This window comes from Bos taurus, unplaced genomic scaffold, assembly GCF_002263795.3.
Source record: "Bos taurus isolate L1 Dominette 01449 registration number 42190680 breed Hereford unplaced genomic scaffold, ARS-UCD2.0 Leftover_ScbfJmS_1268, whole genome shotgun sequence".
Lineage (NCBI taxonomy): Eukaryota > Metazoa > Chordata > Mammalia > Artiodactyla > Bovidae > Bos > Bos taurus.
In genome coordinates, this window is record NW_020190372.1 from 1 (window position 1) to 15,425 (window position 15,425).

A 15,425-nucleotide genomic window follows, 5' to 3' on the forward strand; every position below is an offset into this window, starting at 1 on the left:
CTCAGACTGAAGCCCCCTTCCCTGCTGGCAGTAAGTGCCGGCCACAGGGGAGGGTCCTGAGTCGGCCGTGTGATGCGGAGGATGGTCATTACCCTGACTCCTCCCGAGCCCTGACATCCTCCCTCTGCTGACCGGCTGCCAGCCCTTTGGAAGGTCCCTCTTCCCCTAGTGTCTCCTGTCGGTGATCACAATCAGGAGCCCCTCAGCCTTTAGAACCGCCCAGAAGCTGACCAGTTGTTCCTGGCCAAGTCACGCTGGGTACGGGGTTAGGCGTGGTCACCAATCGGGGTGTGGAGAGACTCAGTCCCCCGCGGGTCCCTCCTTCACTCCACAGAATCCCAGACTTCCCTCTACTGAACAGAGCAGGGTCCAGCAATCCCACACCCAGATCCACCACCCCTGACCCAGGTTATGTCCCGAGAACCCGCGTGCATAGCTGATGGACATTGCACCTAAGAGCCAGGTCCAGCCTCCAGGTGTAGAGCAGGTGCGAGGTTGCGAAGGGGCTGGGAAGTCCCCTCTTTACAGATGGAAAAGGTGTTGGGAGTGCCAGGGCATATCTTTGTAACTATCCAGAGCACTTGTAACTCATGTCACCTCCGACTTGGACCCCTGATGAGCCCTCGGACTCCTCCCTCTGGTCACAGCTACAGCAGCTCTCAAAGATAGCAGTTCTCTCAAAGATGGCATGGTACCCAGCATGGATAGGGGCCGACACTTCCTATCATGCACATCTGGGCTCCAGGAGGACAACAGGGGTGGGGCCTGGGTAGGCGGGTTCCAGGGGAGTTTCTGTCAAGAAGGGAGATGAGGTCCCTTCTTCGACTCATAGTGGGTCCTGGGATGTCCCTGCTGATCTCAGTCAACTGGCCTCACGCCTTGCCTCACTTCTCTCAGTAAACCAAGCAGGAAGAATTTGGGAGCCCGAGCCTGAAAGCTTTCCTGGAGCTGCTCAGACAAACAGTGAGGACACTCTGGGGCTCCTTCTTGTGTGCTGAGTGATCCTCTCTGTTGGGGATTTTCTCCCTGGGACTTGGAAGCGACGAACCTGAATGACATTCGGACAGTCTCTTGCAAGGACTGACAAGCTTATTTGTGCAGTCAAGCTTTTTTATAGAAGTGGGAACAAAGAGCTTAAAGTATACGGCCAGCAGAGCACATACAGAGTTAACACATAATCAGTAAAAACATTTCAAGGACAGCGCGCTCTAAATGACTCATGGGCTTATCCCATAACCCGCTCTCACAAGTAACATCCCTATTTATTATTAACTCTTGGCACCGAGCATAACCAAAGGCAGGAGATGTTTTTCTGTCCGCAGTGCAAAGCCGAGTACTTCTGGCCCTTCGCCATTTTCACAAGGACTTTCTCCTTTACGGCTATTTTGCACTACACTTCCAACACTCTCTGTCATCTATCCCTGTCTTCCTCCGACAGTAATGCTGCATTACGTACCGTCTGCTGACCTGAGGGCAAGACCTCACCTGGAAGATGTCAAATCCCCAGACTCCTGGTGAGAAGTGCACCTGCATCTCATCTGGACACTTCTGCCTAAGGCTTCCTGGAACTGGCCGCTGCAGGTAAGAGAATCAACAGGGAAGGATGGGAGAATGCCTTCTGTGGTGTGGAACCCCTCACATCTCACTCAGGATCTTCATATTGACTGCAGGCAGAGCCTGGAAACCCTTCCCTTTCTGGTATAAAACCACCCCTGTCCCCAACCATTCTCCACACAATCCCAGCAGAGAAAGTGAAGGGGCTCCTCAGCCTGACTGTTCTCACTGTGGGTTCTTAGTCAACTGCAGGGCATTGCTTGAAAGTTCTGAGATGAATTTCTGTCCTTTTGTACAATTACTGTGATACAAGCTTTTCTCTTTTAGTCCATGTGTGACAGTCTCTTAAGCTGATTATTTACAAGGGCCAGTTTTCATCCACTATCAAAGTTTGTGCTGGTTATTGCATGAGCTCTGGGTCATACTGCCATGTCCATCCCAAAATTTGGTGCCCCATGATCTTGGCATGGGGCTCTGAGATGCTGCCTCAGGTTCCTTCAGTAAAGCAGTAGAATTTCATGGTCCCACGGCCCAGTGGAAGAATCCACTGCTCCAGTTTAAAGCCTTTTCCAATTGATCCTGTTGTCTGTTTCCTTTGTGGCCTGCACACCTGTGTCAGCCTCAGAGTACTCCCTGACCTGGGCACTCACAGGGTTAAGTTCAAGGGAGACTTATTGTTCCTCAGGGATTATTAGTTTTGTGTTCTTGCTTTTGTTAGTAGTTGTCTTTATTCCTTGTATAAGTTTTCCATGGTTTGTTCTGGATACAGGAAACAGCTGCCCAGGTGTGACTGAGGTCTCAGCTACTCTGGATGTGGTACTCAATCTGTAAAGGATTTAAGGAAAATCGACAGTCTTACAATATGTCCTCATGAATACACATAACATACTATTCTGTTTGAGACTTCTTTTTCCTTAGACGCTCAGGAAATTCTTCTTGTTGCCTTCGTGTAGACTGCATACATTTTTCTAAGGTTTCTTTGTAACTACATTTTTCATATTGTTGCTTTTGTTTATGGTGTGTTTTCTATTACATGGTTTGAGTATTGTTGATTCTTCCAGACCAGTCTCTTGAATTTGCCATGTTGATCATTTTATGCCAGATTTCTGAGGCTAGTTATATGTCAATATTTTCTGTGCCTATTTCCTAAGAATTTTAATTTGAGCATCAAATTCTTACTGTGATATTTTGTTTTTCATTATTGCTGACTTTTATTCATTTTGCATTGGTTGCATGTAACTCTGTACTGGCTATGTGTTCTTATGCATATTTTTTTCTAGTTTTTAAATTAGTAGACTTTTAAAAGGTTTTTTAATCAACAGATCCTTGCTTTATAATGTTGTGTTTTTCTGCTATACAACAGGATAAATGAGCTCTATGTATACATATTCCTCCTGTCTGATGAGACTTCCTCCCATCCGCTCATCTCACCCCTCTAGGCTGTCACACAGCACCAGGCTGAGCTCCCTGTACTATTTAGCAATTTCCCACCAGTTGTCTTTTGTACACATGGGACTCTATATTAGTCAGTGGCTCGCTCTCAATTCGTCCTACGCACACCTTCCCTTGCTGTGTCCACAGGTTCATTGTCCACATCTGTGCCACTATTCCTGCCCTTCAAATAGGTTCGTGAGTACCATTCATACTTTCCATGTGTATTCATTAATGTACATTACTTTTCTGTTTCTAACTTACTTCACTCTGTAAACAGGCTCTAGGTGCATCCACCTCACTACAAGTGACTTAAATTAGTTCCTTTTTATGGCTAATATCCCATTGTATGTGGCTATCACAACTTCGTCATCCAGTCATCTGTCAGTTGAAGTCTGCTTTGCTTCAACGTCTTGTCTATTGTAACCAGTGCTGCAATGAACATTGGATACAGGTACCTTTTCAATTATTCTTTTCTCAGTGTATATACCCAGTATTTCTATTGCTGGGTCATATGGTAGTTTTAATTCTAGTTTTAAAGGAATCTCCTCAGTGTTCTCCATAGTGGCTATATCCATTTCCATTCCCACCTTTTCTCTAAACTCTCCCCAGCATTTACTGCTTGTACAGTTTTTGATGATGGCCATTCTGACCTGTATGAGGTGCCACCTCGTTGTACTTTTGATGTTCATTTCTCTCATGATGAGGGATGTAGCTCCTCTTTTCATGTGGTTATGAGTTTGTTGCCCCTCTGTATTTCTTTTGTAAAAGAACAGATTTAGGATTGGAGACAATTCAGCAGATAGAATAGAGAGGTCCCATACAGCCACTCTCTTCCTCCACTTGGTATCTTCTATTATTAACATCTTGTATTGGTTCAATGGATACAAGTTCGTTTTTTACAGTTGATCAGCTAATGCCAATATGTTATTATTAACTATTGTCCATTGTTTACAATACTTTTTACTTTTTGGGTTTTGCAGTTCTTTAGTGTTTGACAGATGCATGAAGTATCATCAACTCAGCCAACACGGTGTCGTGCAGAGGAGTGTGAATGCCCTATGGATCTCCCATGCTCCACCTGTCCATCCCTCAAAACCTCACTTGGAACCCCTGACAACTACTAAACGTTTTACTATTTCTCAAGATTTGCATGTTCCAGACTGTAACATTGATGGAATCATACAGTATATAGGCTTTTTATACTGGCTCCTTCTGCTAATCAATATACATTGAATTTTCTCTATAACTTGTTATGGTTTGAAATGTTTTCTTCCAGGACTGAATAGCATTCCATGTAGCTACCAGAGTTTGTTTACCCACTCGTCTACTGAAGGTCATCTTTGGTGATTTCGGTTTTTGGCAGCTATGACTTATTCTGCTATTAAAATTTGGTTGAAGGTTTTTGGATGGGCTTAAGGTTTTGGCTCTTTTGAGTAAATACCTTAATGTTCATTTGCTAGATCATATGATAGGACTATATTTAGCTTAAAAGAATTTGCCAGACAGTTTCCAAAGTATCAGTATCGCTGCATTCCCTTAAGCAATGAATTCATTTTCAGTTAGTTTGCCTGTTTTCTTTTCATTGATTTGGACTTCTGTGTTTTTGGTTTGTTCCTTTATTTGTGTAGTATTTATCTGCCTTTTCCATTATTATTATTATAATTTTAATTATCATGTTTGAGGTCTCTTTTTCCCAGGCTTCAAGGTTGAATTCCTTCTTGCTTTTTGTTTCTGCCCTCCAAGGTTGGTCCAGTGGTTTGTGTAAGCTTCTTATAGGGTGAGATTTGTGCCTAGTTTTTGTTTGTTTGCTTGCTTTTTCCTCTGAGGGGCAAGGCTGAGTAAGGTGGTCATTCTGTCTGCTGATGATCGGGTTTGCATTTTTGTTTTCTTTGCGGTTTAGATGAGGCTTCTTGCACAGGGTGCTATCAGTGGATTGGTGATGCTGGATCTTGTATTCCAGTGGTTTCCTTTGTATCAGTTCTCACTATTGGATATCCTAGGATTAGTTCTCTGGTAGTCTAGGATCTTGGAGCCAGTGGACCCACTCTAAAGGCTCAGGGCTTGACCTTGAATTTTGCGTGGGTCTATACATTCTTTTCTGCTGGTCATGTACTCCTGTCCACTCTCAGCTGGTATTCTGCATGCACGTCTGTGTCTGAAGATGTATTCCTGATGTATCCGTGGAGAGAGATGTATTCCACATCCAGCAACTCCTCTTGCCATCTTGTTCCTCCTGGGCAAGATTCGTGAGAGTCCCTTGGACTGCAAGGAGATCTAACCAGTCAATTCTAAAGCATATCACTCCTCAATATTCATTGGAAGGACTGATGCTGAGGCTGAAGCTCCAGTATTTTGGCGACCTAATGTGAAGAACTGACTCATTGGAAAAGAGACCGATGCTGGGAAAGATTGAAGGCAGGAAGAGAAGGGGACAACAGAGAATGAAAAGATTGGTTGGCGTCACCTACTCAATGGACATGAGTTTGAGCAAGCTCTGGGAATTGGTGATGCACAGGGAAGCCTGGTGTGCTGCAGTCCATGGGGTTTCAAAGAATCAGACACGACCGAGAGACTGAACAGAACAGATGAGTCATCAAAATATTCTTGTCATTCCTATTTTTTCTGAATTAGTTGAAGCCTTCCCTTGCTGATTCCCTTACAGTGGCAAAGAAAGTGTGAGAAAATGTGTTCTCTGCTTGGTTTATCAAGTGTGATCCAGGCACACATTTCCCTGGGCAAATTATACAAGCTTTAACCAAAACCTTGCAGGCGTCTTGAAATTATCATTGACCCTATGAGCGACAAACTTAAGGGAGGATCGACAGAAACAGTACAAAAACTGGACTCTGGCAATATTAGAATTAGGAACATGGGGCTTAATGAATTACAAATATGATGATAATTTTCCTGATTTTTTTGAAAGATTACTGTCTTTTAAAAATCTTTCATTTTCTAGACATAAGGAAATTTTTAACACAGCAATTTGATAAATTGTACCTTTGTCATTAGGATTGAAACATTAATTTTTCTCTCCCTACCATATCACTCCAGAAATTAGAAAGTGCAGTGTTCTTATTTTCTTAGGAAAATAGTTATTTTTCAAAAGTTCAGTGAGAATCAGTTCTTGTAGCGGGACACAAGTGGAAACAGTGATTACACTACTGAGACTTTGACTGGAATGTCATATTTGACAGACACAGGTAGACTTGGATATGACCAGATAACTTGAGGAAACCAAGGTTAACCATAGGGAGCCATAAAAACCCGTTGGAAAAACAGCCTGGGACCTTGCTGACAGAATTCCCATCAGCCTTACCAGGTGAGTAAGGAAGATCACTTCTGGCAGGCACAGGAACTTTAGGATGTTTTGGGGACTTCAGGAAGAGAGGAATTCATCCAGATCTCTAATTTTGACAACAAGTCTTTGCTGTGGCTTCCTAGCCTCAAGAGGCTATTAAAATTTCCTTCTGGAGACTCCTTATGAACCATTTCAGCAAAGCAGATTTAAAAGCGCCTATATGGCAAATCGTTATTCTTACTGTACTTAGATAAATAATCAGGCCAAGTTTATTCAATTTAGACTTCTTTTGCAAACAAATTAGGTCTTAGTTTTCCTGTCTTCGGGAAATGAGAGAGATGATAGACAGAAAAGAATGGTTCAATACAAAGTGTACTACACATGTGTGGGTATTAGGTTCTAGTGGTTTTCTGTTCTCATGAAGTTTTATTATTTACCTGCAAACTCGGTTGGATCCTGAATTTTTCTAGTGTCCACCTGTATCTAGCTGCAACTTTCTTACTAAAATTCCCAATTTCTCCCATCCATTTGATGTGTCTGTGGGGAGATGGGTAGCCCCGTGTGATACACCTCTGCCATCGTAATCCACTCACTCTCCCATTCTTTTGACTTGAATCACTGAGAACTAACATTGCCATTTTCCTGAAGTCCTGCAACGTGAAGCTAGAAGACTTGATGCAAGATGAGAGCGATTGTCACAGCAGCTCATGTTCAAATAGACTTCCAATCCCTCCCAGAATCAGAGTCTTTTCCAATGAGTCAACTCTTTGCATGAGGTGGCCAAAATACTGGAGTTTCAGCTTTAGCATCATTCCTTCCAAAGAAATTCCAGTGCTGATCTCTTAGGGTGGGCCATAAGCCAATGTGACTATAAGAAGAAATTGAGACAAAAAAAGAGGCACCAGGGATATATGCCCTCAAAAGGAATGCCAAGTGAAGAGGGTGGCCACCTGGCAGCCAAGGGGAGAGGCCTCAGGGTAAACCAGCCCTCATCTTGGACTTGCAGCCTCTAGAACTCTGAGAAAATAAATTTCCGTTGTTTGAGTCACCGATTCTGTGGGGTTTTGTTGTGGAAAGCCTAACAAATCAGTACGTTAGCCCAGGTAGAGATTTCCTCCTGGATAGTCTTTTTACTTTCCTGTCATTCCTTAAGGCTATCTCAAGATCTTGCTATGTGATTGCAGCTCCTTGTTTCTAAAGTTGTATGGGCATAAGGGAGGTCTTGATCTTAGCCTCACCAGAACTAGCATAGAGCCTTTCAAAGAGCAGATGCTCAAAAAATAATTGAATACAGTGAGAGGTATAACTTGTTAAGATTTAATACCTCCTGCATTTTTCAAGAAGCATATTGAGATATAAATTATTTAATTTTACAAAACAGAAGACAGAAAAGATGGAGAACAATCAAGGTTCATCATGTTTTGAAATTTTTTTCATTTTATTTTTTCATTCCATTGTCCCAGCAGTATTATTGTGGGATTGCTTCCCATTTTGGCAAAAGTCCCTACTTTGATGTCAAATTTTCTTATCTGGATGATTTTTTTGAAAGTCTTGGTCTTCAGTAGGGGTGGGAGAAGCTGCTGGACGTGGCCATGGAACATGCCTGGAAGTGACAGTGGTGCCAGGCCTGGCTGGAACTGTGACTCGAGCTCTCTCCTCCTCATCTTGCAAAGCTTCTTCATATTGTGATGAGAAGGCACTGGGGACTGTATCACTGACTTTTGCCAAAAACTCCAAGACTTTCATTTTGCTAGTTTCAGCATGGGCTCGTGGGCCCCACAGGAACTCGTAACGAGGAGGATCACCGTTGGCAACCGGGCGGTACTCCAGGTAATTCATCATCACAAAGTCTTTGGTGATGAGCTTACTGGGCTCTCCGTAGGTGAAGTGTTTTCTCCCAGCATATACTTGCATCATATTCAAGAATTTCCAGATGTCTTCCTCAGCGGCACAGTGGCCCTTCACAAAGATCACACTCAGAACTGTCATCAAGACACTGGTCTTAGGTAAGCCCCTACCATCCCACACTCTCCCATTGTTGGGCAGGTTCAGTTTGCTGACAAGGTCATAGGAGTGGATGGTTGAATCAAATTCCTTCAAGCCAACTGCAAAGACAGCCTCGATGTGTTCAGAGGCTCTCTTGAGAATCTCGGCAAATCGGTTATGGTATCTTGGGTGGATAATCTTCATCATGTTTTCCTGATGATGGGCTGCTTTATTTTATATTTATGCAGAAGGAACTGTTCCAACAAACTTGTCATGCTGTTCAGAGTATCACTGTAGGTAGAAGATGAGACATTGGAGGAACCTGAATCTTCCTCATCTTGACTGGTATCTTCTTCATCATATGTTGTGTCAGAAGTAGTTGAAAAAGTGTTGGTAGTAGATGGGGCTTCCAAAGACCCCTGGGAAGTGCTATTTGACCCAGTAGCTGATGAGCTCTGTGAATTATCTTCTAAAAGAGAAGAGGTAGAGGGAAGCTCTTCCATTACTGCAGCGGGCTGAACTCCCCTGTGACTCAGGCTCATATCGGGCCTGGTGGCGTTTCTCATGGATGCAGAGCTTATGATTCTGACCCTGAGGCATGATGCCTGTGCTGGGGAACAATGATTAGAAGTGTGAGTAGGAGGGCAGGTGATAAGGGCCCACAGGAAGACGAAGGTTGAGTGTGCAGCTGCAGCAGGGAAATACCACCTTGGTTATCAGGAAGGCTACATTTGTGGTTTGCTTGAGGGCACTGTTCTGAAAACCCCAGGGGTTCCTATTCTCCTAATCAGCTGTCCTTTGGGAAACACATTGAAGGAAATTCAAGTGATATTTAGGCTTCGTCCTGCTACCCCTGCCTCAGGCACGCTGGAGTGACAGAAGGGGCTGGTAGTCTCCTACACAGAGGCATCTGTTATTTCACATTCAAGACCACCACCCAACTAGTGGCCAGTCATAAGACCCATTCCCTCTCCTGTCCTCTACTTGGCATCACAAAGCTCCCTGGAATTTCGAGAAATGAAGAGGTCCTCAGCTTATCACCCCAGTCAGTAGTTATCACCCAGTACTGAGTGCTCATTGGGAAGTTTTCTGTCCTGGCCTCTGGAGTCCTCAACATGAATTAAGAGTGCTTCCTTTCGTTCCCCATAGGGCCTGGTGTCCCCACCCCTTTCTTGGAATAGTATCTGTATCTTCATACTAAGGGTTTCACTTCCTACACACCTGATATAAATAAATGTTGGTGGAACTTCAGCTTGATAGCTCTGCCCTGGTTCTTCAAGGGCTACAAGGAACAGGGCAGGATTCATTATCACTTCTTTTTATTGGTAGATGATCCCTCAGTCCTTGCTTTGACCTCTGTTGTGGCCTGAAATTCTACCCTCCCTTCCCCTTAGGTCCACCCCGTCTACTACTATACTTTCTTATAGTAGGGCAAGCATCTCCATGAGACCCCTAGGAAAAACTAAGATTCTCCTCATCCATCATACCGGTCCTTTGTCTTCTGACGCACAGAAGATGAGATGAATCATATGGTTATGGGGTGTGTGGTTCCCTTCGTCTTCAGGGTATTCAGTTGGTTTCTGGAAAACCTAGAAATAATCTCACTGCTGGCCCTAGTCTATACCCCTTGGACCATGTCCAAACCCCACTTGTGACTTCATAGAAGGAAATGGGCACGGCATGTCAACAATGAGCAGATATCCCAGGGATGCCAGGAAGGCCAGGGTTTTGTGTGGTTTCCTCAGAGTTCTGAGGTCAGGGGGTTTCGTACATCCAAAGCTTGCCTCCTGGCAGGGTGTGGGGCTCCTTTTTGTTTACGTAAGGGAGCTCTCTCAGACTAAGGTCCTCACTCCCTGTGGTGCCAGAGAGGGAAAGTCTGGGAATGCCACACGAGGCTACTCCTACCTGTGCCTTCAGGGACCACATCAGGATTCAGGTTTCTTGGGGCCCTCTGTGTTCAGTGTAGGGGTATGCTCTCACTGAGGTGCCTCCCTTGACTCCTGGGGGACTCTGGATTTCCTCTTTGAACCTAAGGTGACCCATGCAGACCAAAGACCATGTCCTTGCAAGCCCTGAAAAGAAGTGAGGGAATGCGCAGCCTAGCAGCCCTGTCTTGGCCTTCTGAGAGCAGACACAGGCCAGTCTCTCTGTGACTTCAGTTCCTCATTCATCTGTCTTTATCTTGACTCCTGTCTCTTCTATGAAAGACTTCTTGGGAAATGCCACGTCTTTGAAAAGTCTTAGTCTGCCTGCAACAAATCTCACAGAGGATGGGTTGAGTCCCAGGAGTGATAGGGAAGCTGCAGTCCGGGAGGAGCCCCAGCATAGGTGGTGTGCTATCAGAGAAAACACGCTGATCTCTTCCTTCTATTCACTAACCAGACATAGCCTCTTTTAGAACCTTCAGTCTTAACAGATTTACTCTCTGAAAGGAAGGGGCCGAATTAAATGACTTTCTGCGTCCCTGATCTATTGCGATTTACTGACATTTCTTTTGTAGATACATTGTCACTGAATGCTGTCTCCTTCCTTATATGTACTTCACTTTTATTTTCATTTTTTGTTACTTATTCCTGGGGCCTTTTATTCCAAAACTGTGTTTGGGGTATGAGATTCTGCCACTTAACATGTTAAATACCTTTTGGACTAATGTTCAGAAAGAGGAAGTGACCCAAGTTTAGCCTCATCCTGGAGGAGTGGCACAGTATGGGCTCTGGAGGAATTCAGTGTCGGGGTTCAGTCCAGCTCCTATCATCTATGAGCTTTGAATTTGAGCTTCTTTATTCCAGCTTCTTTATCTGCAAATTGTGTTTGAAAGAGTCTATAGTGTAGGACCACAGACATGTGTAATGTATGTAAATCACCTGGCACAGTATGAGACAAGCTTTGGCACTTTGAATGAATGGCAGTTATTACAAAGGTGATTTTGACCCCGAATGGTAACAAACTTCCATCACATAATTTTATTTCCAGGCTCTATTAGAGAATATGCAAGTCCAAACAATAATCAAATCCACATCAGCACTAACGCTCCCAAGCAAGTAAAACTAAGCAGTATTTCCCTATTTGAGCACCTGTTTTAATAGGTGTTTGGGGTTATCCTCTCCACATGGATGCAAGGACAAGTTCATTTGTCTCAAGGACCAGCAACTTCCCTCTCAGGTGCTTTTTCTTGTCCAAACCACTCATAATTTAATCCGACAGTAAAAATTGAGCCCTCCCTTAAAGTTTGCCAAATTACACTAAACATAACCTAATTAAACTGCCCGTTTACCAGAGCAAGTTCTGGTGCTCCCATCCCAGAAAAAGAGAGACAGTCCAGTGACGTCTTGGCATCTCACTTCAATGGGTATCACCCTTATTTCTCAGAAACTCTCTGGACAGCTTTTGATGAAAATGTGTATTTTGAGTATTCACTTGCCCTGGCTCAAATGCACAGGGCCCCTTCAATTCCCTATGGTTTTCAGATATCCCCAAACAATGGTGAATACATGGTTTAGATATACTCCAGGTTTACAGCCTCACCTCTGAGAACCTTCATATGAGTGTCTGGCATCACTCCCACAGCTTCATCTAGCCCACCATGCATCTGGACTGAAAGTGACCTCCCACCGAGGAACTAGACTTTTCCCAAGACCCAATGACGCCTTAATCAGGTAACTTCGACTTGCTTGCCCTCATCTGGAACCTCCTCTTCCACACCTCCCCCATTTAAATTTATGATTTGTTTATTCCTTAGAGTTAGCTCACCACCTTCCTTATATCGTCCCTGCTGCTAGACTCAAAATACCATGGGCAGTGGCTTGGGCTTCATTTTCTTACCAACCCAGTACTATAAGACAGCCTTCTAAACAGAAGATGGCCAATTAATTTGGGAGAAAAGGAAATAATGAGCAAAGACTCTATTTTATTATGATTTAAATGTCATACAGTTTGAATAAGCTAAACAAATCTAAGTCCATGTTATTAACTTTTACAAGGAAAGAGGACAGATAAGAAGACAAACAAAAAATAAACCAGCGTTTACTCTGAAAGCTTTGTGATCCCAAATACTTATCTCTAGGATTCTTACACATTTCCAAGTAAAATTCTATTCCAATATTATGTTATCTTGTTCTGGACCATAAGGAAAATATTGAAGTCTTTTCAACTTGTTTACAAATAATGAACTCCTAGTCTTAATTCTAACAGCAGTAAACATGACATCCATGACATTAACAAACCTAGATTCTGAAGCAAAATAAACCTTATGAAGAGTAGTGACATTTAAAAATACAAAAAACCTCTACCAACCTACCTAAATCATCTGTTTTTGACTAGATATTATTCATATGGATAAACGGAAAACATGTATATTTTGTTAAACCTGCACCTAAACTCCCATACAACTTAAAACTGTGAAGAACATATGGGTTTTACTCCCCCCACCCCTACTACCCCATGCTATTTAAGACGTAGACTGTTCTCTTCCAACACAAAGGGAACAAAGTGCCCTGACCCCTCCCTAGATGTGGGAGGAGCTGTAGGACTTGGCCCTGGTAGGGGCACTGGCTTCAGCCATTATTGGAATCCTGGCCACACCTCTCAGCGCTGCCCTCTCCACCTGATCTCTCAGAGCCTCATCATAGAGATCTGGGAAGGAACTCGGGACCTTATCCTGGATCTTGGCCAGAACTTCCAACACCTTCATCTTAGTGGTCTCAGCATAAGCTCTCGGGCCCCACAGGAACTCGTAGCCTGGAGGGACACTATTGGGCACCTGGCGGTAGTTGAGGTACCCCTTCTGCACCAGATCTTTGGTGATGAGCTTTCTGGGCTCCCCAAAGATGGAGTGCTTCTTCCCAGCATAGATCCCCAACACATTGAGGAAATCCCAGATTTCCTCCTCGGTGGCACGGTTACCCTTCATGAAGATGATGCCCAGGAGCGCCATGAGGAGACCAGACTTGGGCAGCTCCTCCTCATCAGTTGAACCTTCCTCAACCCCGAGACTGAACTTGTTGACGAGGGTGTAGATGTTCTTGTTGCAGTCGACTTCCTTCAGCTCCAGGCCAAACACCAGCTCCACGCGCTCAGAGGCTCTGCTCAGGATCTCAGGGAAGTGCTGCTTGTACTTCCTGCCTATGATCTCCAGCATGCCGCTCTGTGTGATGGGTTCCTTCTTGGTGTACCTCTCCAGCAGGAAATCCATCACCAAGCTGGCCTTCCTCATCAGAGGATCTTTGCGAATGCTCCGAGCGAGCAGGGCTGCCCGGGCAGCATATGCACTTTCCTCCTCGGGGCCCTGGGCACCTTCCTCAGATCCTGCACAGGAAGCCTCTGCAACAGGAGAGCTAGGGGCCATGGCTCCCTGAAGCTCCTGGTGATCGGCAGCAGCAGGGGAGCTCGGAGGAGAACCCTGAGGGGCAGAAGAGGGGCAGGATGTGCACTCCTCTTCTGGGGCTGCAGCAGCACTGGCCTGGACCTCCTGAGTGTCCCCCTGGACCTGGTGGCATTTCCCACGGGCATGTTGCTTGTTTTTGTGCTTCCGAGGCATGATGACACAGGTCAGGGACCGCAGGCAGGACTGCAGTTACGAAGGTAGGCTTTGAGTGGCCTTGAGGAAGGACAAAGAAATGTTGTGAGCACCTTCGCCAGGGAGGGTCGTCCCCAGTTTAAACCAAGTCCGCTTTGTAGGCGGCCTTGAGTCCACTGCTCTAGGATCCACAAGTCTTTTCACCTAGTCAGCCTGTCCCCTAACCCGTGAGGAGGAAGTGAGAGTGAGCCCTGGGGCGCAGCCAGACAGCCCTGCCTGGGCGTTAGAGGGGGGCCTGTGGGGGCTGGCAGGGGAGGCATGTCCTTTCAGTTCACATTCATAGTTAGGATGAAAAATGGGGAATGACCCCCTAGCACCCACCCTGATCCTTCTTCTGCTCTGAAGCTGATGCTGCCACCTTCCCTGTGACTCTGGAAATGGAGAGGAGGGAGTGCTCAGCCTCCCACCTAAGGGTCCCGGGACCCGCCCTTCCGTACGCAAACTCTAACCTCCCCACTCAGACCGCAGCCTCCCTTCCCCATGTTTGGCCGGGAGGAAGCACTGACTACAGGGGAGGGTCCTGATTCATCTGTGTGTCTGGGAGAATGGTCCTCACCCTGGCTCCTCCTGAGCCCTGACATCCTCTCTGTACTGACCAGTTACCAACCCCTCGGACCGAGGTGCCCTCCTCCCTCAGTGTCCCGCATCCGAGATCATAGTGAGTGTGACCCGAAGCTGTTACAGCCGCCCGGATCCTACCCGGATGCTCGGAGGCCAAGTCGCGGGGGGTGGGGGTTTCGCGTGGCCACTGTTCTGGCGTGTGGAGACCCTCAGTCCCTCCCAAGGGTCCCTCCTTTAGCTACAGGGCTCAGGGCTTAACCTGTACTGAGCAGAACCTGAGTCAACCAGCCCGGGACCGAAGCCTTCCTCTCGTAGACCACCTGGTTAAATGGACGGACTTGGGGCTTAAGATGCAGGCCCGAATCTTCCAGGGGAGAGCAGGGGCAGGGTGTCTGGGGGTTGTCCAGCCCCCTCTTTTCAGAGGGAAAGGCTTGGTCGTGCTGGACGTGTGTCCCCGCACTTGTAACTCACGTCACCTCACACTTGGACCTGGACCTGATGAGACCTGGAAGTCGTCCGTCTGGGCACCCTACACAGCAGTTCTCTAAGATGGCAGCAGCTCTCAAAGATGGCTTCGCAGCCGCAGCCTGTGTGTGCGTGGTCGTCACTTCCTGTCATGTGGTTCTGTGTTCCAGGCAGACAACAGAGGCGGGGCCAGGGTGGGCGGGGTTCCGGGGGAGCTTCCTGGAGGATTGGCACGTGCACTTTTCCTTGAATCGTCCCGGATCCTGAGACTTTCCCTGTACTGAGCGGACTCTAAGGGCCTCCTTACTAGGCTCTAGCTTCTGTCAGCACCCCAGCAGGAATTGTTTCTGGCCTGGCCGAACAGGCTTCCTGGAGCTCCTGAGAATGACAGTGAGGGCACTTTCAGGCCCTGTCTTCTGGGCTTAGTGATGCTCCGTCCACTCTCCGTGTCTTCCCTTGACCCCTGTAGGTGGTGGGCTACATCCCATCTGCTGACCTGAGGCCAAGGCCTCCCATCGAAGACATCAAGTCCCGAGACTCCTGGTGAGAAGT

The 15,425-nt window shown here is 46.0% G+C and overlaps 1 protein-coding gene and 1 pseudogene across 2 annotated transcripts; both read right to left on the reverse strand.

The window, feature by feature from the left end:
• Positions 1-7,665: 7,665 nt before the first annotated feature.
• LOC112445409 (melanoma-associated antigen B5-like) lies at positions 7,666-8,990 on the reverse strand (annotated as a pseudogene).
• A 3,169-nt stretch (positions 8,991-12,159) lies between these two features.
• Positions 12,160-15,027, reverse strand: LOC618742 (melanoma-associated antigen B18-like). 2 transcript variants are annotated; one of them, XM_024988915.2, is made up of 2 exons: positions 14,885-15,027; positions 12,160-13,868 (listed from the first exon to the last, which is right to left on the reverse strand). In XM_024988915.2, exon 2 carries the CDS (start codon positions 13,806-13,808, stop codon positions 12,777-12,779), a length of 1,032 nt encoding a protein of 343 aa, XP_024844683.1. In that variant the 5' UTR covers positions 13,809-13,868; positions 14,885-15,027; the 3' UTR covers positions 12,160-12,776. The 2 variants fall into 2 exon arrangements, with proteins under 2 accessions (XP_024844683.1, XP_059740361.1); XM_059884378.1 differs by having other exon boundaries at positions 14,880-15,027.
• Positions 15,028-15,425: the final 398 nt, after the last annotated feature.